Consider the following 25,105-nt stretch of genomic DNA (forward strand, 5'->3'; position numbering starts at 1 on the left):
GCACTCTGTCACACTGATGCTAAATGACGGCCAGAGGAAATGTGCCCGTGAGCTGTGTGAAGCAGGGAATTTTCTTGAATTCCCAGAAAACTGTCTTTGACTCAGAAAATTCAGGTAGCATTTAGTATATCTGAAATGCAAGTCAATAATCATTGAACACTTGCTCTAGGTCAAATAACAATTGTGTAAGACACCAGCAGAGAGCAACAAATTCTATTTCTTATATTCATCATGCAGTGATTTAAAAGGTGACTTTTGCATCCATGTGGTAAAAATGATTGTCATCCATACAATTTTGAGAGGCGTTTGTTTAATGAGAAAAACATAAAATAAAGGGAAAAAAAACCCAAATTGGGAGGAGTATAGTAACCTTTATCTTTGACATTCAGGCACTGAGAAAGTAAGATTTTTTCCCCCTTCTGGAAGTTATAACTTTTAACATCAGCGTTAAATTGTATAGTCTGAAATTTATTGTCCAACTTGAAGATTGTTAGACTGTTTGTAGTACCAGCTGCATAAATTCCTATGATGCTCACAGTTTAAAAAGACATGCAATGGATTTGCTTAAATTAGTGTCATTTATTATAGCAAAACCATAAGAGGGAAGCTATTAATAAGATTAGATTCTTTTTAGGAATGATCTCCAAATAATAGAACTGATTAAATATAGCCACTCCTTTTGAATCCACAGACTAAATTTCAAAGGTAGAATCACATAAGAAAAATCTCTCAGATGAGCTGGTAGTAGGTTAAGAATTCTTTTAAGGTGGGAATTGTAGCTGAAAGCTATAAAAATAAATGCTTTATTCACTGAGAATATGATTTCCTTATTTTTCTTTCTTAAAATGAATTAATATCTAACTATTAGAATCACCATGGGGAAATCAAAGGCAATATTTCCGTGATATTTTGTATAAAAATAATACATTCCCTTTCAAAGAATTCATCCAATTTTGGAGAAGGCTTCCCACTACTGGCGGACATGAAAAGACCTTTTATTGTCCTTTTAGGTGTTCTCTGTCGCAGCGACTGCACTGTGCCCTGTGAAAAAAGCAGCAGGGAGCAACACGGGAGTCCACAGGAGTAGCTGTGACCAGCTTTGCAGAAGTCATAAAAGGACAATTTTATACACTTTCCATGCATCATGAAATATCCTCCTTTTTTAATATTAGAAACTGCCAAAGTCATGGTTCAAGGTCCTTATAAAACATACCTTAGGTCATACATGCTGTGGCCTAGTTACAGATCTGGATTTCCTACCAGTGGTTTCTAACCCACAGATTGGTTCATGGAAAATAAAATGAAGGGTCTAGAGGTTTAGAGTTTGAAACTGAAACAGACAAAATCTGCAATTTATCCAAATCCATTCTGTCACAATCTGCTTTAGTTTTGCATATGAGTTGCAAAATTACTGTCACGGGATTTAATATATTATGAAGGAGCTGAACTCCCAGCTCTAGAACGAGTTCTAGAAATCGTCGGGATGGGGGAAGACACTTCAGAATCCTCCCTTTTAACTGTAGAGAGCTTTAGAGTAGAAAAGTCTAAATGAATGTTCAAATTTGTCGTTTGTGTCCAAGATGATATGAATTCTTCAAATGGGAAATTTTCCTGATTTGAAGAAAATCAATCTATGTCATCGTCAAATAACAAAGTTGGTGTCTGGTCATTCATTGTGTGATGAACTAGCTGTTCAGTGTGGTGCTCAGAACTCCGGGCTTGCCTATCTCCATGACTATTCTACGAGCATTTTATGTTAAATGCAGGCGATGCAGATGAAGCCATCACACTAGTAATTTGCATTCATCTTTAGAATTAATTGAAATAAACCAGTCATCCCTGAGCAACAGACTCTTACGTAGGCACCAGCAGTCCAGACGTCCAGCGACAGTGATTCAGAACTGAGTAATTACCTTGTTTTTCTCCTGTGAAATGTTAAGAATGAATTACTCACGACGCTGTTAAAATTGTACTTTGGTTTTTATAAAAAGTACCACTTACATCCTCGGGATGGGAAGTAGATTGGGCTCCCCGGCCACACAGCTGCTTCCTTCGCTGTCCACGCTATACCCACTGCCAACGCTGCTGCCCGAGGAGCCGGTTGACACGGAGCTCTCTGCAGGCCGGTGGTTGGTGGGCTTTGCTGCATGACGTGGGGAGAGTCAACACCACAGTCAACAAGTGAAGGTCACTTTTCTTTCTCCAAATGTAAAATCACATAAGTGCGTAATCATTGTAGAAAGGGCTGGCAGAACCAAACAAACATATTCTCCCTCCCTGGACCTGCCTTTCGTTTTTGTCTCTTTAGCCAGATATGCACACTGCCAATAGAGACTTCCTTTACGTTTTTACTATGCACGAAAAAAAAATGACTGGAAGAAACTGCCCCATTTTTAGACTCAAGCGAGTGTGCCATTCTCCCACTGTTTTTGTTATTTGCACAGCATTACAGCAGTGCCATGGCAAACAAAGGGGAATTCGGAGACTCACAGAGAAAATATATTAGGAAACTCTGGTACTAGTTATGACAGAATAAAATAAATTGGGTAATTGCTTTACATATTGCTAGTCAGTAACCAGATAGCCTTCTGCATTACCGAATAGATACTTCACATGGCTCTATGGATGCTCCTGGTTTTAATCTCTGTTTTCAATCTAAAGGTGTTCCTTTCCCTTAGGTAACTTGTAATTGATATGGGGTCTTGTTTCAGACTTTTCATGAGTTTCAATTTTGGATATACGGGTCCATGTGCCCACAGAAACATATATACTTTATGCGGTAGGAAAATAGCCCTCAAACTCTGGCAGAACTCTAGGCTGAAGTGAGTTGGGGTGGAGGTTGCCAGGCACAAAGAAGGAAGAGGAGAAAGATAGTGTCTGCTCACTTTGTGAGGAAGAAGTTATTGAGCAATAAATTTGAAGCTCTTGATGTGCATTCCTTGCCAGGGGGTGGGGTGGGGGGGAGAGAGAGAGGAAGGGACGGAGGGAGGGAGAGAGGAGAGAGAGGAGAGAGAGAGGGAGGGAGGGAGGGAGGAGAGAGAGGAGAGAGAGGAGAGAGAGGAGAGAGAGGAGAGAGAGGAGAGAGAGAGGAGAGAGAGAGCTTTTTTCTTTCTGATCTACATGCTCATTCTGGAGACCCCCTCAATCTGAGCTTTTGTGTGAAGAAACAATGCCACCACTAATGATGACCTTTTAAAGACAGAGATGAAGAGTGATATAGAACAGGAGCCTGGCAGTTTGTAACCCTTCCTCTGGTGCTCTTATTGCCAAACTCTCACCTCTTCTTTCCTGGGATTTACAGTCTACGGCTGTCCACTAGTGTCTTTGAGCTTACCTGGTCTTGGACAAGGAAGTTATTTGGGTTCTAAGGCTAGATGTGTTAGAAGCTACAAGATTAATGGCGTCTTCTTCTATAAGGGATAGCCCTGTTCCATCAGTACAGTCTCTTAGTTGAATGTGTTCATGCCAGTTGGTGAAAGGTTAATTATCATTTTATATTGTGAGATCTAATTATGTATTTCTTAATAATATATATGAAAATGATGAGTCTCAGTCTGGAAAACTTTTAATTGATAAAGCCAAATACAACGAAAACTTGAAGGAATTGTTTGAGAAACCGATGACAGGTCAGTTACCATCAAGTCTAATAAAGTGTTTAGCTTTACCTCTATATCTTCCTGACCCACTACAGCAATAAGATGTCCTTACAAGCTACCAAATAATTGTGTATCTATTCCAATGATGGTAGAAACCCTTCCCCAGAACTGGAGAACAAGGAAGAAATTTTCATAAAAGTCAATTACCTATCTGATGTGCATAAGTTGAAAACTGCTACTTAAAAGAAGTTAGGAGTGGCACTCATCAATAAAATACTAGTTACCGATCTAGGAATAGATTTGTATAAATAATAGATCTAATATTTGCTAAATATTTTATTCGGTTTATGTAAAAAAATCCCAGATTTCATATTTAGTGTTAAAGAAAATATTTTAAATAGATAGTTTAAGATGTGAAGGCAATAGGACTAGAATATTAAAGTATGAATATGCATACAGTAAAGCAGATATCAATCAGTAATGATTCGGATTATTCTATTAACTTAGACAAATGAAAGTTGTCATGCTCTAAATCGACATTAAATAATACGAACCCGTTAGGTTTTTAATAGTGGATAGAATAATATTGAGAGAAAAACATTTATTTCACTAATGAAAAAACTACACAATCCTCATTGCACTGTCTTCAAAGGCAATGATAACAAAGATGATAATATACACTAAACATTACTATCTCAAAATAGTTTTCATCCAAGAGCCAGCATGCCGCATATCAGAATTGCTATCTTATAGAACATGTATCTACACGTCAACTTCAGTTATCGGCTGCTCCTGGATTTCCCTTTACTCTCTCCATCAGGATGACTCCTAAATCTGCAGGATCCATTGCACATGATCATGGTGGTGTTCATGGGGATGATCGCTTTCTAGTTTGAATAGTGCATGTTTCATTTATGCCACGCCGTTGGTAATGAACAGTGATCAAGTAATATCTGATGAACATATGAAGGAATAAGGAATACATACAGAGCAGTGCCAGTGCTGCTAAGCCAAACACCGAGGATGCCATGGTGAGTGAACTGGCAGCATTTCACATTCTGTCCAGAGTGTGTTTTAAAGGAATTGTACACAATTCTAATTGAACGTGTCATCTGATATAGAAAAAAATGTTTTGCCAAAGAAACCTTTGAAATCAAATTTTGTAGGTTATTAAAATAAATAATGACAACTTTTATCTGGTATCCCATGTGGATAAATACAATCAGCTGGATAGATTTTAATCCAAATGCCCTCAGAAACTGGTTTGAGTGAAGAAGAGAATTAGAGCTTGAATACTAAATGCTGAAAGGCACAGTTCTCTGTTACCAAACATTGAAAACAGATCATGTATGACATATGAATATTTATATCAGAAGGATGAAAGAAAATAATCCACATAGTAAAGTTACTTGGAAGCAATCATCAACACACATGCTAGATTTTATTCATTTCTTATCCTGGTAAACAGACAAAGAGCTTTGAATTTGAGTTTATTCTAGCATTCCTTTGTTTTTCCACATTTTGACTGAGGTAATATAAAACTATTAAAAGCTAGGTCTTGCATTACTTTATGATTTTTAAAATATCAGCTTCAAATAGTCTGCCTCAGCTTTCCCTCCCAATTCTTTTAAGCAGAGGTTCAGAAGTCATACAATACTTTCCATAAAGATATGTACCTTTGTACTGCATAGTAAAATGGTCTTTTCACTGTAGAGTTTTCATCCAACAAAATGGCTGATCTGGCAAGGGATCACATCCAAAGACCTAGGTCTGTGTGATCTGGCCAGAATAACACACTTTTAATCTTTCTGACTGGAATACAGATGCACCCTTAGTATGCATTTTTAATCCCAAACAATAAGGTCCAATTGAGGGGAAGACAGAGTGACCAAATCAGAGAAAGATTTATGAGAACAGATAGGAAAGAGAGGTCAGTACAGACACGCAGACACAGACAGACACAGACACACATACACACACACACACACACACACACACACACACACACACACAGAGAGACAGAGAGAGACAGAGAGACAGAGACAGGCAGAGAGAGAGGCAGAGAGAGAAAGAGACAGAGAGAGAGACAGAGAGAGAGACAGAGAGAGACAGAGAGACAGAGACAGAGAGACAGAGACAGGCAGAGAGAGAGGCAGAGAGATAAAGAGATAAAGACAGACAGACAGACAGACAGACACACACACACACACACACACACAGAGAGAGAGAGAGAGAGAGAGAGAGAGAGAGAGAGAGAGAGAGAGAGAGAGAGAGAGAGAATCTGTTTGGAGAGGAGTTTTGAGCAGCCGATTTGTACCAGATAGCCAGAGTTCAGAATGAACTAGAGAGATCTCATTCAGCAAGATGTCTCTGAGATGACAATTACAAATGGTGAATAAATGTTATTTTTACATTTCACAAGAAAATTGAAAAAAAATTAAAATACCAAACATAGTTTTTAGAATCAGTTTTAGATACCTAGCTTCATTTTGAAATGCTAATTGTGCTTTAAAAAGTTATCCACTTCAGGAAAGGTTGACTGGTATACAGCCATGATGGGGAAGGTTTCTGATGTGGACAGGATAAAGTCTGAAAAAGTCCATTCCTTTTTGATAGCCACTTACTGAGGAGGCATTTCAGGTAAGCATTTTACCTTCCTGGGAGCAATTCAAACCGTTTAAAAACATTCTTTAACCGTTCATTGTCTCTAGGTGTTTTATGGTTAAATGTTAGGCTGTATTACTTCTTGGTGACTAATCTTAATTAAATATGGTACCTTCTCTGTGACCTCACCTTTGTCTTCAACTAGTTTTCTCAACTGGGATGCCCCGCCCTCTCCAGTAGTCTTGACTATGCAAAGCTATCACCTTAGCTGCCACTAGATGACAGCACGACGCTCAGAGACTTCAGCAAATAGCAGAATGGAGGGCTCTGGAATTCTGGCTATTAGGATCTGGTTAAGAACGCTAAAGGTCATCTACTCTAGAACCATCGTTTACCTTTCTGAAAACTAATCTCTGCAAAGATTAATGACTCACTAGATCTCACGCTTAATGAGAGAATTTAAAGTTGCTAATTCCCTTTTATATTACATTTAATTGTCACAAACACCTTGAACTTTTTGTTCATTTTTGTTTATTTTCGCTATTGTTTTTGTTTTTGTTCCCCTCCCCCCCAGACTTTGCATTCTGTAGATTTAGCCTGGCTGCTCAGAACTTTGTATATCTGGTCTTACAGTTGGTGCAGCAAATGCTTATTTGCAAATGTTTCCAAAATAATTTCTCATGCTGGAATTTCGTAGCAAGTTTCTGAATTACTTGCCTTATCCAACTGTACCTCTTATGTTTACAGACACAGTCTGTAGTAGTTTTAAGAATGTTTGAGATTACAAGAAATGGACAAATATTTTGTTTAGTAGTAGTATATGATAGAATAGAACTATTTATCTATTTCTGAAACCATGTGTTCTAAGAATTTTTTTAAGTTGGTTTTAGAGATCTTTTTCTCCCCCCTCTGCCTTCCTGTCTCCCTCACCCCTTCCTTCCCTCCTTTCTTCCTTCCCTTCTCCCCTTCCTCCCTCCCTCCCTCCCTCCCTCCCTTCCTTCCTTCCTTCCTTCCTTCCTTCCTTCCTTCCTTCCTTCCTTCCTTCCTCCATGTTTCTGCTGCCATTAGTTTTATGCTTACAATTCTGAAGGGGTTTGCAGTTTTCTCTCACTTTCTAGAATGCTTATTGAAAATGGATTTGAAGATGTCAGCATTTAAGTTCAAATACAACAATACAGCTAGCATTATTCACTATGTCTCCCTTTGAATTTTGTCTGACCAAATTTTTGGGTGCTTCACACTACAGTTCAGAGTTATTAATTCAAGGAGAGATGCTGCATTTTTTATATTTTAGAAGCTAAATTTCAAATCAATTCAGTACATTTTAAAATAAATATTTGAAACATTTTTCATAGTCTATAAACATTTTTATAGTTTATAAACTGGAAACTGGCACAGAAAGCTTCCTCACTGCTATTTGCAGTTGGTCACATATGCCATAAATTTTCACAATGAATGTTACTGAAGATCAGCATCTCTGACACCTGACCCGATCACTTGTAAACCCTGGAGTTGAACAATTGAAGTGATGCTGCTGCTGAAACATCTTTCAAAAAAATATTAGTTGACTGTATAACAGACATTATAAGAGTTTTATACACAAACGACTAACATTATCATGCAAACCATGATTCATGAAGTTCTGCTATCTTTCTCTTTATAACCATGGAAAACAAGTTGTTCCATATTCACAGAGCCTCTAGAGGTGGAATGGAGACGAAAAGTATCCTTTGATATTGTCCAGGAAGTTGGAATGCACTTAATCATGTCCCTGTGTCCCTATTTCCATACATATTGTCTCCATGAATGAAAATGTTAAGATATTTGAATGATCAACTTGTTCTGTTTTTATTCAATACTACCAGTACTTGCCAGGTATTTCCTAAACTCACTAACCATCATCAATTCTGGCACTATAGGAATAGAATCAATGATCCTTTGGGGTACAGAATTAATGGTATGCTTTAACATAACACATGAGAGTGAAGTTAATCTAATAAAACAACAGTGAGGAGCTTTTCTAATATAAATTCTTCATAATGGCTTATATAATATAGTATATGTCTTTATCTTATAATTCCTCTCTCTCTCTCTCTCTCTCTCTCTCTCTCTCTCTCTCTCTCTCTCTCTTGGTTTTTTGAGACAAGGTTTTTCTGTGTAGCCCTGACTGTCCTGGAACTTATCCTGTTTAGGGCAGCCTGGCCTCAAATCTCCTGCCTGCCTATAATTTTCTTTTTAAGATGTCTTCCTTTTCTCTGAAGCATTTAATTCAGAGCTGATTTTGGAAGAAAAAAAACAAAACACGATTTAAATTAGCACTAAAATCTCATGCTGCATAGTAAAATAAAGTTTGATTAAGATACCTTAAATAAAATCAAGAAAGTCAATTCATTTTATCTTGAATAAATCTAATTATAATTTTAGCTCCATTCAGGTAAATAGAATGAACTAAGATTATGTTAAGTGTATTTTTTGATTTTCACTAAGAGTTTCATTCAATAAAGATTTTTGTCGGTGAAAAGTGTCAAGAGGATCATATTTAAATGAGATAAAAATACAGTTTCATTTTCAGGGGTAGCTCTTAATTTTCAATATTAATTTGATTTGCATTTGAAGGAGAAATATCATCTCTCATGTTTTTCTGACAATATCCTTGTATTACAGGGTCAGACATGTATTTATGACAACTAATAACCAGAGAGAGAAAAAAATCATCCAGGAAAAAGGAGACTGTTCAGTAGTATGCTAACCGATAAGAAAATAGTTCTAGAAGCAGCCATAATAAACATTTGACAACCGAGATATTATCCTTAAATGAAATCCATTATTATTATTATTTATTTATTTGTATCTGGGACAGGTTCTAATGTCCCTCAAGCTGAGTTAAGAAGGTTCCAAGGAAACAGCCTTGGACTTCTGGTCCTTCTATCCCATATATCCAAATGCTGTGATTATGGTTTTGGCCACCGGATTGTTTTCACTGTGTTTATGTTGTTCTACAACGTGAACCCAGACCATCCTACATGCTGGGGAAGCATTTTATCACATGGCCAGCCTGTAATGTATCATGTACAAATGCATAAAATTCAACTCAAAGGAAATGAGGTAGTGCATTTCCAGTAGGAGTGATAAGCTAGCAAATAAGCGTGTGTGATTATACTCCATCAAACACTGGCTGGTACATTTCATGTTGCTTAAATTTATCCAGTGGTTGTAAAGAGGATGCTAAGAAAATATTTGATAAATGCCTGGTAGAACCAGGGCATCTGACATCTTTTTAAAATTTCCAAATGATCATCGTTCATCACTGCTTTTCTGTAGTTGGTTCCCATGGATACCAGAGAGTCTCCAGAGAGTACGATAAAGGTTCAGAGCTGGGCTAGAAAATGTAATTGCCTACCACTATTATTTTGCTAAGTGGATATAGCATTAGACTGACTCTTAGTGATTTATCCTTATAGCTATAGATTATTGGGTCTCTCAACCCACTTCAAAGGAAAGTTTAGTAATAGTAGATGGTAATTAATGCAAGGACCCACAACAGGCCAAGGCACAGAGAGACTGAAGAATGATTAGCCCTCGATGGGACAAATATTTCTCATCCTCACCTCCCAAGGCTCGGAAATCGTTGCTGAAGAGGGGACATACAGAGTGTAATAGTCGGAGTCGGTGGCTGACTACGGGGAGCCGGTATCTTCTGGACAGAGTAGAGCAGCTACACATATGTACTCACAGTTGTTGTGACAGCGTGCACAGAACCTGTGTGATTCAAGTCAGATTAAATTTCCACACAGTGAGGGACCTGGGCATGAAATTTCGTAATTGCTGTTGGCAATGATTATCTGCTGAGGAGAGGAGTGTCAGTGTTCTCTAAGGGTTGTAGCCCTGGTAAGGCAACTGTGCTCCAGTGGAAGGGCATACATCCAAGAACATTTATTTGTTCAGCATAAATTGGGCTTGATGGTGTTAGAAACAGGATGCAAAATTGGGTGAATGTAGAAGGGGATTGGAGAAGAGATGTAGGAAGGACAGATACATTCGAAACACGTTATCCAAAGTTGTCAAATAATAACAGTTTAAAGTACAGTTTTATTTCCAGGTATTTCTAAGTTTGCTGAAGTTTGTTAGCCTAAAAACTTGTCATTGACTACAAACCAATCTCCCTTTTAGAGAAAATGTTGTTTCTCCTACTTCGCAATTCTTCCAAGATACCAGTTCACTGGCTATTTAATAAATATTGCTACATAGGATGGGAGTGTCTCAAGACAGAGATTTCTGTCTATTTTGTTTGCTGTAGTTACACGACAACTTGAAGATGTTCTGAAATGTAACGTGCTTAAACAAGTATAAGTATGAATATGAGAAGGAATGGGCATGGGAAAATGCTGCTTGCTCTTTATTGGATGCCAAGAAACTTTCAATGTTTCTTTTTATTCCTTCTTTTGAGAGAGTGTCTCACTCTGTAACCCAGGCTGACCATAACTCATGTTCTTCCGTTTCTCTTCAAATTTTAATCGAGATGATAACGTTCATTTTCTCCTATTGCATGCCAAACAACGAGCTTTTAACAAATGAATTAAAAAGATGATACATCTGTCTTTCAAGATATGAACAGAAATACAGTTTATTTTCCTGTTATAATGCACTATTCCTTCACCCTGAGTTTGGGACAGGGTGATAAGAGCCAAAAGACACCTGACCAGTCAGAGTTCAGGAAGAAGAAACAATGAATATGGATACACAGTCATAATTTAAATCAATTTGATGCCCAAGGAAACATGAAAATTCATAAAACGTGAAAAAATGTTTGAAACCCTTAATTATTATAAATTAGTACTAAATGACATGAGAAACAAGATGGCCTGAAATGTACTAGAGCTAAATAAGGCACAAAATCTGAGAGTCAAATGAGGTAAGGAGGTCTCGAGTAGGAAGCCCTTGCTATTCTTCTGTCTTTGGATATTATAAAAAAAATGATTGCACGTAACAATTTGCTTGGTAGATCTTTACACACTGGTGTACCTTTAAATGTACTTAATATTTCTATATGTTAAAATTACTTAATAATTGACTGGGGAGGGGCTCATGAAGTCCTACCCCTTAGTGAGAAGGCAATTGTTGATTGTTGGAGGAGGGAGACATTTTTTCAGAGATATGGTCCTTGAAGGTTACTCACGCTCTAGTAGCTAGCCCTACATTCATGCACATGCAGGCAGCACTAAATGTATGCAGTCGGTTTAAAGCATAATGAAAGCATATGAAGTTGGGAGAGAAGTCATAGAGGGATAGGAAAGAAAAGGTCAGGAAAAGAATGTGGGTACACATTCACAATACACTCAAATGGTACATAATCCTATGGGATTTATATAGGTTAAACATATTGCTATTTATCATTGCCAAGTTATGAAAGCTTGAAAAGATTGGCATTATAATCTATCTGAAATATGATGCTTTAATATCACATGGAAATACCATAAACATCACTGTACAGGAGAGAAAATGAGAATGAAAACTGACATACTTTAATATGAAAGTTTAACTTCTTGTACAGAGTGCCAAAAAGAAGATTTTGAAGAAGTGGTCACTTTAGTGAGAAAAGCCTACAGTGATCATTGGGGACTAATAGTGATTGAAAATTGATACCATTTAGCAAAAGCTTTCTTGACAGTCATCAATCATCAATCATTTAATGATGCCTGTCATTCACATTTTGTTTCTTCAGAATGGGCTTCATTCAGAATGCTATGTCTCTAGTGACTAGTCTGTGGTCTAAACTAGAAAATATATTTAACACAAAAACTGGACTTTTCTCCTTGCTTCGAACAAAACAAAACAAAACAACAACAACAAAAAACAACTATTTTTATATTAAACCGAAACTTAGAGTAAATAATGATAACTGGCAGGTATAGAACAATAGAAATATATTCCCAAAGGTTTGTCTCTATATGAAGCCTTTGAAATATTCTTATAAATTAATAGTTGAGGCGAGTTAAAATATTAACCCAGGAGTTATTCACTTAAGTAATACCATTAGCAAGAACATATTAAAACAACTAAAATTAATAATGTACAATAGATTTACCTATATTGAAAGACATTTGAGTCAATGAGTTGTAGACACGTCCATTTTCTGTTCCTTAAATGGAAACAGTGACCTTCAGAACTAGAAAGCATGCAGTTCTAAAACTTATCTGTTCAGTTAGGTAAAGGAGATTGTGCTGCCATGGTTTTCTACACTTGATCTTAGCCAATGGTTTTCTAAAGAACAAACACAACCGGCTTTGATTTCACTCTCTTATAGTTTTAAGAAAGGCACACATGCCTGTGACCTTTTCAGGTACTTTGCTTATCTTTTTTTTAACCTTTTATAGTTTGTGATGTTTAATTATAAGAATATGAATTCACATGAATATAAAGCTACATCATCATATCTATGTTACTTATTTTGGCACATTTAAACACACTCAAGATCCCAATCAAAATTGTGTATTTCTGATGTTATCTTCTCAAAACAAATATTTTGTAGTTTCTTGACATTCAATTACATATCAAAACATATACAGCAATAAAATAAAAGTATTATGTTGATAGTTTAAGCTGATATACCTGAAGATTTCTCTCATCATATCTCACACCTTCACCTCCTCCCACCTAGCCCAATGGAAAAAATGATAAAGTATGGTTTTAGAATCTGTGTATAATATGTGTAGATCAAACATAGTAAAATTTTCAAGTAATTCCTCGTTGTTTGATATTGGATTTAGGCAATATTTCTAAGTTGTCCAACAGTGTCTCTGACCACCCTTTCCCTCTCCCTTGGTCATTCTACCTTTCCCTCTCCCGGATGAGAAAGCTCTTGGTGTCACAGTCACATCTCAGCTTGTCTAATGTCCCTACTCTGTCTCCACTATGCTCTTTGTGTCCCATGAGTCTTTCCTTCATTTATTTGCCTGCTGTATTTCCTCAGTTCAAGATTTCCGATGCTAAGTAGAAAACAACTTGCTGGAGTCCAAGGCAAAGAAATTTATATTTTTCAAACTTGGTTTCATTCATGGTTAGTGTTTGCAGCACTTCTCAACCTGTGGGTCACAACTCTTTCACAGGGGTCACTTACGACCATCAGAAAACACAGATGTTTATATTACAATACACAACAGTGGCAAGATTACAATTATAAAGTGTCAGTGACAATAATTTTATGTTTGGGGGGATCACCGCAACATTAGGAACTGTATGAAAGGGTTGCAGCATTAGGAAGATTGAGAACCACTGCAAACATATGTAATATTTAATAAGCCTCAGTTTGTTAAAGCTGGGATTTCTTAGATCGTGGATCAATATTCTCATCTTTATTATTTAGTCCCAGAATTGGTCAGTATAGTAATATATAGCGCCATTGAAAGCGAGTTTTGGTGGTTTTACATTTAAGGTCAGTGGATGTTGCTAGTCATGCAATTAAACAAATAAAAATTCTCAAGGTTGACCAAAGCATGTTGTTAATGGCTTGTTGGAGACCCATATCTATGATGAGAAAACAACAAAAGTGTCCATTGATGGGGGATCATGTGGTCTCCTTCAGAAAGGAAAAGTGCAGAACTGTGGAGTCACTGTCTGTGACTCTGAGTCAAAGTAGAGCTTTCTAGCAATCAATTTAAATGCTTAAAATATTTGAAAACACATACAATCATCCTAAAATGTGGAAACTCTCAAAAACATTTTGATTCTCACACACAAAGACTGCTCCCACCCCCACAAAACGGGCCCAGAATAGTGAAAGCTGAAAATTTTGAGTGATTTGAATATTGACTTTCTCAGACTGTGGGGGTGGGGCAGGGATATTTACTCTGTTAATGTTCAGAATGTCAATTTTCTTGTAATTTCAAACTGCCAAAAGAATCTGGCTTTTTTATTTTTGTACGAATACATCAAATTGAAGAATGTAAAAATCTGTGTTTATTAACCATTTACACACAAAATGAAGGCAATCCAAACCCAGAAATGACCATTTGATTTGTCTTGTTTTCTGCTTTTCTTTGCCTAAGACCCTGTCCTTTTCAGAAATAGAACACACTTAATCCACTCTGACAAAACTTATTTGTCTACTCTCAGTCAGGAAAAAAAGTGAGAAATTGGTTAGCTATTAAACCCTTGTAACCAACAATTCTGTTCGCTCCCAGATTCCAACCTCTCCCAGCCAGCCACCCACTACCACTTCTCCAAGAGAGCAACTCCCATAGAATGATGGCTTTGTAGGGCACAGGACTTGGGACACCCTAGTCAGGTGCCACAATGAGCTTTATTGACTGTGGAATTTCTAACATCCACCTGTGGAGTAGCTTCAGGCTTTAGTCTTAAAACTGGGCCAACCAACAAATGTGCACCTTTACCTTTATCTCTTATTTCTATATCTTCATACATCTCCTCTTCAACTAGTCGAAATCACCTCACTCTATTGCTCAGGAGGAGAGATAAATCTACTTATTCTACACTACCTGCTTCTGAACCTAAAATGAACAACACTTCAGACCTTAGTGTCAAAAAAAATAGTAGGGAAGCTGAAATTTGCACTTAAAATTGGTTGTCAAGTAAGCGGACTGCCAGGATTTAAATGAGATTGGTATTTGTTTGAGTTTGGGTTTGGTCTTCTAAACTGTATAGTGAAGAGTCAGGTGAATCTCAGGCCAGCCTGGATTATATAGCCCTTTTGCAGGAGAACCGTGCCTAAAAAACTTTATTAAAAAAATGAAAAGTAAAAATAAAAGTAACCAAAACTGTTTCCTAACCTTAATTTATTGGTTATTATGAATAGCAGAGCCTGTGCTCAAGCAAGGAAATATGAAAGAATAACATAAACAAACAAAACACTTGCCAAATGTCCTTGTTCCAAATCCAACTATATGCATTATATATTTTAAATTTATATTATACATAATATAAATTTATTATATATAATGCATATATTATTGACATCAGGGTGATTTGGTGAAATTGGTCTAATTCTTCCCTTTAGTTTTTTTCTTGACTGCAACTCAACTTCAGAGGGAGAGTAAAAGTTCCATTGGCTTATCCCATAATTCTTGCTTGACCCATATATTATGCTAGTGCAAGCATAAATCTTTTGAGATGCTTATAAAGCTCTTTAGGGGAAATTTTGCCACCCTTGATTGAAATACCTACAGACGCACACATAGCTTCCTCTAGAGACCTGCCTCCTGCCTCTCTGCTTTGTGCAGTGGAATGGTTTCTTCCATTGCAACTGAAGAGTTCAAATCACCATCCTTAGAAAGGAGTGTCATGTAGGTTGAGAATGTCGAATTTGTTCTCGGCCGCCAGTTCTAGCTACTGTAATAATTTATGAAATGTTTGGTTATTTAAAAAGTAAGTAAATCTTGATCATTTCCATCTAAAATAAGACGGCTTGATTTCAAAGGATATGTTATGTTTAGAAGGCAAGACTTCAGAGCCATAAACATGGGCTACAGGGACAGCTTGGGCTTGGAGCTGTTCAGCATCCCACGTTCTGACCCTTTGATTATCCCATTGAACAGGATTGAACATGCGAATGACTTACTCATCCAGTTATTGTGATGAGTCATGGATGGCACTATACTTTGTACAATGTCACTGTTTAAATAGACTTATTTCCAGAGTGCAAGTACGATTACATGAACTACCTTGGGAAGACTGAAATGATAGAACTGTAATCAAACACATAAAAATATTGCCATTACTTCTGCAGCAGGGGAGGAGTGAAAACTTTGTTATATATTCACATTCCTGGTCAGTTTATTCTCTATGTAAAATAAGTTACATTGAGTTTTACATAAATTTAATTCTATGGTATGCTTATAATAAAGACTGGGCAAAGTTATTGTTAACTTATATTATTATGACATATAGGAACAGGACAAGAATATATTCATATTTTAGAAAATAGAATTTTGTCATTAATTAGGGTGTAATAAATATGTAAAAAGCTGTTACTTAGTTTTTCTTCTGATTGGAAATCAATAAAGAGTGACTTCTAATCCTGTTACACAGTTCTTTAAATAGCAAATATGTATTTGAGCATTACTCGAAAAAGGACTAAATTTATTTTCATACAAACATTAAGAGAAAGTCTATGATTAAACTCTTACAAATGAGTATATAGCAATAAGTAAATCACAATATTAAAGTAAGGCTCGAAAGGAATCAGAAATAGCTTACTGTGACATTTAAAGTCAATGCTGTATCTCAAGGAAGACATGAGATCAGCCCTCAAACTTATTTTAGAGAATGAAAGGTAAGAAGCAGAATCTTTTTCCTTCTCCTTTGTCCCACTTTGGGAAATGCAGTCTCACTATGTAGCCGTGGGTGGCCCGAGACTCCAAAGATCTTCCTATCTCTGAGTGTTGGGATTAAAAGGTTTGAAACTATGCCTGGACAAGAAGTAGTATGTTAATCGTGTTCAGAATATTCTAGAAAGAGAACAAGGAAAAAGAACAGCACACTCTGGTGTTACTCTTTAAACTGCACTGGGAAACACACACTCAGTGTTGAGTTTAAGATAGCTGCTTTCTGACCCAAATTGAAATGTGCAGAAGCCCTCAGTACAGTGTCCCTCTCTCGCCTCAAGTGACCATTACCCTCACAGACCTGGTATGTGTGAGAGGAGCACAGTTGATGCTTTTAGTTTTCTGTGGAAATATTATAGGAGGATGAAAGGTATGATTTTAATTTATAGCAAATATGTAAAACAGGATTTCAGAGTTGGAAATTATTTAAGAAAATGCGGACTTCAGAATTATTATTTTGTTTAGATGTGATTTTGAATTAAATTGGAAAAAAACTTAAAGCACCCTAGTTTGATTCTTGAAATGGCAGTGAGTCTTTATTGCATGGAAACTCTGGATTGGGGTGGGGGGTCAAGCTAGCCACATATATCAGCGTTTTCCTTTCTTACTATAGTTGTGAGATTCAAAGCAGGGACTTGCTATTTACCTCCCTTTATGCAAAAGTCTTAGAAGACTCAACTAGATCAGACAAGAGGACTGGGAAGGGAGTTTAGGAATAGGGAAATCATTGCTTACCAGCCCAACCCCACTAATTCATGTTTCCATGTGAATTCTGGTTTCCTGGTAATGTTTTTTCCTTCTGGCTTAGAGTGTTTCCAGTGTGGAACTTTGTCATGCTCCCAAATGTCTCTGTCATCATAGCTCTAACTAGCATGTATTGGTGACCATTTTCTACTGGAAGGAATTAAATGAGAAAAATAAAAACAAAACCAACACACTCATTTTATGCTGCGTTACATAACAATGGCTCAGAACCCAGTAGTTTATGAATGAAATAAAGATACTTTATTTATTACACAGGCACTTGGATATTCACATGCCCAACACAGCTGATACACTTAACAGCTACGGAAACACGCACAGAAGTTGTCTGCTTGTAGGCTCAGGAGAGAACTTCCTCTGTGCCAAGGTGAATGAGTGCATTAACAATTTTTCCTTCACTTTCCTCTAAGCATTTCCAGATTTTACACGTCAAATAGTATTCAACAAGAAACTGATCTACATTCCAACTGGTACGCTAACTTGAATTGTGAGCAGTGTAAACTTTTATCACAATGCAACATATTTTATAGTCATGCTTGAACAGATTAGGTTAGTAGCATGCATTCCATTCTGCAATATGAATACTGTTAAAGTATTTTCCAACAAAAGTCAAAAGGCGCCCAGTGCATAGAAAAATACAAATCACTATAGTCGATATAATATGAGACTGATCTTGGGACTTACATGGTGAAGATGAAATCCTAAAATGCCATGCCCACAAAAGCACATTAAAAAGGGATAAACATGTTTCATTAGACAATCTCTAAAACTTAAGGATGAGAGGTTTAAATTTGGGGGACGTTCTTGTAGTGTGCTTTGAACGGGCCTTTCTGCTCACCTCCTTCTGGCTTGACTGGTCCATCGGACATCACCTTCCTGAGGGCTAGCTGGCTTTGGTCTTGGCTGCCATTGGCTGGTGGAGGCAGATTATCAGACTGAGTTCTTTGAATGGGGAGGACGCCTGCTATGCTGTGTCTGTGCTGCTTCCTGGCATGATTACACTGACCGCTTTTATGTGCTGCTGTGGCCGTGTGGGTGAAATGGAAACCCAGAGTGTATACTCAGATGAACCAGCTTAAATGTGACTCATGCAAACAGAAGTGTGCTTTTGCTCTGTTTAAACTGTGTTGTCAGATGCCAAGACGATACCACATGCACAGCACTGAAGGGGATTAAAACTGGCTGTTTCCTGGGAAAGGAGGGCTTAGGGGGTGAGGAAGACGACACACGCTACCTCCATGGCCTGGCCGAAGCTTCTCAGAGGTGACAGTGTGCCTAGAGCCAAGTTTTTCTTATAGAGTTGTATCAGAAAACTTCATGAATGAAAGCTCGTCGATTAATGGCTAGACTTTAATTGACTAAAACTACTAGACATGGCACTTCTTGACTTTGAAAGCATTCCACTGATAAGGAGGAAAAAAAAACAATAATTTGTAAACTCTTTTATTCTGTACAAAGTGTGATCCAGCAGGGTGGACCAGACAATGACCCTCACGGAGATTAAACTGCCCTCATCACATCACTGAATATGCATAGGAAAAAATGCGTAGGTTCGAGACTACAAATTCCTGCACCTGTTCTTCGGGAGACGCACATGGAAAGCTCCTTTCTGTAACGTTCTTTTTTAAACATTGCTCCAGGTGGCTTTTCACCCTAGGTTCTAGAATTTGACCGTTGGTCTCATAAGCATCTGCTTAAACGTTAAACGTTTCAGGTCCAAGTATGCATTGCTAACCTGATTTAAACGTGTGTGTGTGTGTGTGTGTGTGTGTGTGTGTGTGTGTGTGTCCATGCTTGCTTCACTGGGGAGAATGCTAGAAAGCTGGCAGTCCCTTGTGCTTATAGTTCCTGTGTTCTAAAGGAGAAGGAAGTGCACACACAAAAAGACACACAACGCTGCTTTGCCTGCAGACTTCACAGACACGGCTACCAAATACTGTGAGCTGGGTTGGATGGACGGTGGAAACAAAGGAGAAACAGCCAGTTTTATTGCAGTCTATGATAATTAAAAAAAAAGAGAGAGAAAGAAAAAGAAGAGCATATTTATATGTGTTGATACTGTTCTTACACAGACAAAAGGACAGAGAACAGAGTGAGCAGGGGATGCCAGAAAACAGAAAGCAGACAGGGGAAGACAGCAGGAGAGAAAGGCAACGGATGAACATTAAGCTGCCATGCTGAGGAATTTATTTGCGTCTTTTACTTGGTTGAATGCGGAGTTGTTGCACAGCGGCTTCAGCTGCGGCTATGGCCACCCCTGCATCTTCCAGGTGGGTCTGGGCGACACTGGTTTTGCTTTGACTGCGAGATGGTCCGTGAGATCGGAGATGGCCTTCAGATGATGATTTTGAGCTCCCAGGACTACTGTGGGACTTCTCAATGGTGGGAACCTGCATGTCTGATGACAAAGGGATAAAAAAATGAGTTAAAGTTGCTTCATCGTGCCTTGCTGTAGAAGTCTAGTCTACATGCAATTGGAAACAGTCTAAGGTTTACATTAATGCTGTCTCTCTGCCATTTGTGCCACTCCACACAACAGAGTAATGCTATTAAACACTTCGAAAACAGGTCAGGGGAGGAAGCAAAGGGAGGTCAGTCTGGAGAAGAAACTCATTTATTAAGAAGAATGAGTTCTCTGGTGGCAGTACAGACCAGGGACATCAACTTGGCCCTCCTGTTGCAGCACAGGCCGCGGACAACAACATCGCCCCAGTGGCAGTATGGACTAAGGACTTTGACATGGCCTTCAGCACCACAGACATCGCAAGACTGCTGAAATTCCAATTTCATGCTGCTTGCTGGAGGTTGCATGGGTGTTCTTGGTTTGTGCTGTTCCCAGAAACCCCATGGAAGTCCATGATTCTGGCTGCCCCTGATTGTAAAAGGCAAGGAAGCATCTCTTGCAGTGGTATGGACCAATGTAGACTCACAGTTGAGAATGAGAGACATAGAAGGCTTTTGTGATACCCGCCTTCCTTCCTCACCCCCTCAAAGAAACAGTCTATGTAGGAAGCCATTGAAGAGAACTCTCAAAAATTGTGATAGGGATACTGACGTGTAGCTCCTCACATTTGATTACTTCTGGAGGTGTGAGAGCGTGTGTGTGTGTGTGTGTGTGTGTGTGTGTGTGTGTGTGTGTGTGTGGCGGGGGGCACGGGTGGGGAAGGATCAGTTTTCTTTATGGAACTGGGCATTGGGAGTTTGATCATGTTTCAATGAGTATTTGAGCAACAGAAATTGGACCTGGTGTATCTTTTTTCTTTCCTTATTATTTATTCTTTTTTTCACCTTTATTCTTTTTTGTGGGAGAGCATGCTGGACCTGGGAGGACTAGGAAGTGGGATGGGGTATATTACGTGAAACTCCCAGATAATCAATACAGTTTGTTAGGGTAAAAAAGGAAAATGAGTTCTTAAAAGCCTCGGGTACAGATGTTTCAGCTCCCCCCTTCCACACCAGCTCTGCTTATTTTAGTAGAGGCTAATAAAACACAGTGGGTTTACTGAGCCGTGGGATGTGCTTAAGTAAAAACAGAGCGAGATTCTAAGTTAGCAATAAAACTTACTAAAGTATAAATAATGTAGAATCATTCTACACACACACACACACACACACACACACACACACACATACACACACACACACAGAGAGAGAGAGAGAAAGAGAGAGAGAGAGAGAGAGAGAGAGAGAGAGAGAGAGAGAGAGAGAGAGATTGAGATTGTATGTCAATTATCTTTCATAATGTTTAGCATGGCGAAGTTGAAGTGGCTTAATCTACAATACATCCTCAGAAACCAACTTCAGCATTTTTCTTTGTGGTCAGCAGTTCTTAGTTACATTAACTCAATGGCCTATTACAGGTGACAGCAGCTTCTCGCCACCCAGAACACTGTAACACAATCTCCCTGCTTTTGGTGCACACGGAAGCATTTTCAGAAGGCAACAGTGCTCACTAATCACCTTTAACACTCACAAATATTAATGTACCCTGCCACCACAAGTTTATCTCATACTCTGCTTGGTGAATTATGAGTTATGGGGAGGATTAGCTATGCTGTAGAACAGCAATTTCAAAAGCTAAAGGGACAACCCATTCTTACAGAAATGCTGTGCATATTGCCAAACACTGTGTATGTAACACTATTAGTAGTTCAGATCCAACATTTAGGAAAGACTTGAAGAATTTGAGTTGCTGTTTGTTTTGGTAACATGGAGAAAATGCTCCTCAAAGGATAAGTAAAAACGGGATACAAAAATTTTGTTTGTAGACTGACTATATGAGAATTCAGAGATTGAAAAAAATGAAAAAGAATATACTTAATGGTCATGTTTTCAGTAAATCTAAAAGAGGGAACTTTATGCTCTTTTTGAGATAGATCAGTGAATTTTCTGAAATCCTATTGCTATGGGTTTTATGAACCAGAATTACCTCATGTAGCCCAATACAATCTTTAAAAAGTAAGGAAACGAAGATGGCCAGGCTAACACCTAAGAATATGCTGAGATGTGCCTAGAGCTCCTTTCTTCCTAATCCAGAGCTTCCTTTTTATGATACCACAGTTACTTTCCCAACAGAACCCAACTTTACAGTATCCATTGAACACAGAGACACTCATGTCCACGAAGCTACTGACTGAACAAACAGAAACACAGTGGTGTTCTACTTGAAATATCTCCTACCCTTGGATGGGTCAGGGAAGATACCGTGGCTTCTGCTTTTGATCACAGAGGGCTTTGGGGACTGCTGGCTGTTTTGACTGGAGTGAGACTTGCCATGGTCAATGCTCTCAGTTTGTTCTTTCAGAGGATACCACCGAGGAGTGTTGTCCAGATGAGATGTGCTAGATAAATCAATCAATACCTGGGAAAGGACGATGAAGAGGTAAAAAGGGGGGACTGGGCTGTAAGCGGTGTATTAGTGTTTCTGTGAGCTCGAACATAAATAAACAGGGATATGACCAGATGTTTAAACATGGCTTTTAAGAATGGTGATGTCAGCCTCCTGAGCTTTTGTTTCGCTTACCTATATTTCTATTTCCTATTTATCTACTTTTCTTCACCCACAATACCGAGAATTATGATTCATGAACCCAAGATGCTTAATAAATTTGTGATTAAACTGAACTACACACTGTCTTTGATCAGTCCCTAATTTACTGGAGTAGCATGTTAAAAAGATCAGAGTCGTAAGTCAGACTTTTCTTTCTGAGACACAAGTTGTTTTGGGTTGTTCTAGAAAATAATTTTTACTTCAGAAAATACATATGATTTTAATCAGAAGATGGACAAGGTAATGAGAAGAATGCATAATTTGCAATTGCTACCTTATTCCTTCATTTTAAAACACACTTTGCTGTTTTAAATAGAGATGTGACTGCAAACTGATGATGAGAAAATACTGTATCATGGTTTATCTGGTGTTTTTCCCTTTTTAATGGTTCAAAAATACTGTATTTTTTTATAGTCATGGGTATCATAAATTTTATAAATATGATGTAGATAAATGATCTAGGTTCATAGAAGAAAGGGAGTAAATTAGGTCTTCACTAAGTCAATACTTTGAAATATGTCCGTAAACCTCACATAAAGCTATATTCTGGAGTAATTCTGCATAAATCGGTGTTAGTGTCAGTGGCTGAAATAGGGGAGCATATATCTCATATATTTTACATATATAAGCATATATAGATATATAATTTAAGTAATGAGCATTAAAGAAACCACTTAGTTTATAACATTATTGATGGAAACACCTGAAGTTCTGTTCACACCTCCAGATTCCATTCTTAGTCACATTCTAATTTAGATTTATGGCTTTCAATAAATTAAAAGGTACATCAAATGGTAGATTGAAAACTACTTGTTAATGTTCTGGTCACCTATGCAAAAAGTAACTCACTAAATAAACTTGCCGGTTTAAAGACTTTGTCCAGGAATGACTATTGAGTAAACTCAAGAAATTTACTTTTCATTTTGCTTTAACTTGTCCCAGATAGCGACAGTACAAAAAACAAAACCAAAAACCAACAAACAAGCAGGACACCTAGACTTACCTCTCCAAGGAAGTCGTTGGAAGAGAATCTATCATAATCCCAAACTGTCACCTCCAAGGTCTTCTTCATGAGCTGCATTCGGACACAGCAGTCATCAAACCATGTTTCCAACATGCATTTCAGCATATTCATAGATGATACCTTGAACTCTTTCATTTTATTAGAATACTTGGTATTTTATTTAAAACTGTCTGTTAAATATTGTGTAACATTTTAATGATCAATTTGTAGTTCAATCTAGTGTTTGATTATAGGAGACCTCATTGTGTTGCGAGCAAACTGGTCACACTTATTTTTCTATCTGTACTCCTCATTTAATAAGAAGCAGTCTACACTCCTTAAACATATGAAGGCATAAATCTAAGGTATTTAAATTTTTCTTCTCCTCAATCATTACCCAAAATGAAGCATTGGTTTACTTCTGCAGAATTTAACTTAAGGAACCCAAATTAATACTACATATTCAGAATCATCTTCCAGAGAACAAACCAGAAACCTCATTTTGAAAGGTATATTTTTGTAAATTATCTTGCATGTACAAGTTTCTGTTTTCATTCATAATTAGTGAAATGCATGAACAAACGAAGCTCAACAGTTTGAACTAACAGTTCCTACTGATGTCCATGGAAGTTGTGGAATTCACATTTTTTAAATTAAAAGATATGTCCACTAATATAATTTTGTCTAGAACCACTTCCACTTGTTTTTGGATTCAAAGTTTTATGATAATCATTATTACACCATCTTCTGTAAACATTAGTTTTCTCCTCTTGACAAGCTTTAATTTGTAGAAATGTAGTTCTACATCTTTTCTGGGTAGAATAAACAAAGACATTTTATATATCTTATCCCTTTCTGATTTTCCTTTTGAAAAATCAAAATACAGCCGGTTGAAAGTATTTCCCGCCAACTTGTAAATCTGACTTGGTTTATTGAAAGTTTTAAGCTGTAAATTGTTCTAGGATTCTCATTTCAGTAAACTATCAGTTCCTGTTTTGGCTACTTTGTCTGCTTTACCTTACCTTTGAACTCCACTCAGCCATTACCGCTGCATAGGTTTCTCATGTGTCTTTAACGAACTCGTGCTGTGTTTGGAAAACCTTGATGTAGACCCTGAGTCCTCCACAATACTGTCATCACCGCACTCACATCACACAGTGGTCGTCTGCGTAACAGTCACTACATACCTGCTCCATGGAAATACTTTTATAAATTACTGTTTGATTCCACTCAGGATTAAGACTTTTCTGGACATATTTTGTCCTTCTCTTGTACTCAGCACTAAATTGGAAGAGAAGAAAAAGTTATTTTGGCATTTTTACCTTAACTGATCACGTCACACTCAAACTGAAGGACACATAGCGTTTGCCAGGTCTTTGGCCTCACATCACTGTGAGGCCATTTCATCTTCCCATTTGGAATTCAATCTTAAACTGAACACACCATGACAGTTGGGAAATACATGGGCTGTCTGGAGTTTTGCTCGCAGTACTGAGTATGCTCTTAAAGAAAGTCCTGAGCATTTGAAGCATACTATTACCTTTTCCTGAGTGTGGGAGATGTTTACATTAACTATATATAACATTGATATCTTTTTGCTTCCTAAATAATAATATAGCCTCGAACCTTCTAAGAGTTTTACCTCCAATCCTGTCAGCAAAGCAAAATTGTCTTTTACCCCATAAAACATAGTGATATTGAGAGAAGGCTGCTGTGGAACGTGGGTGTGATGTGACCATTAGCTGGTGGT

At 37.6% G+C, this 25,105-nt stretch overlaps 1 protein-coding gene across 4 annotated transcripts in view; it reads right to left on the reverse strand.

The window, feature by feature from the left end:
- Pclo (piccolo (presynaptic cytomatrix protein)) overlaps nucleotides 1-25,105 on the reverse strand; it is a 356,755-nt gene that overhangs the window by 44,261 nt on the left and 287,389 nt on the right. For 2 of the 4 annotated variants that reach the window (XM_087659103.1, NM_020098.2), the window contains 5 exon segments: nucleotides 24,543-24,636; nucleotides 23,356-23,427; nucleotides 21,983-22,163; nucleotides 19,506-19,700; nucleotides 2,002-2,143 (listed from right to left, as the gene is read on the reverse strand). In XM_087659103.1, the coding sequence (XP_087515229.1) occupies nucleotides 2,002-2,143; nucleotides 19,506-19,700; nucleotides 21,983-22,163; nucleotides 23,356-23,427; nucleotides 24,543-24,636 (684 nt within the window). 4 annotated transcript variants of the gene reach the window in all.

Source organism: Rattus norvegicus, chromosome 4 (genome assembly GCF_021556685.1).
Source record: "Rattus norvegicus strain SHRSP/BbbUtx chromosome 4, alternate assembly SHRSP_T2T, whole genome shotgun sequence".
In the NCBI taxonomy this organism is placed as follows: Eukaryota; Metazoa; Chordata; class Mammalia; order Rodentia; family Muridae; genus Rattus; species Rattus norvegicus.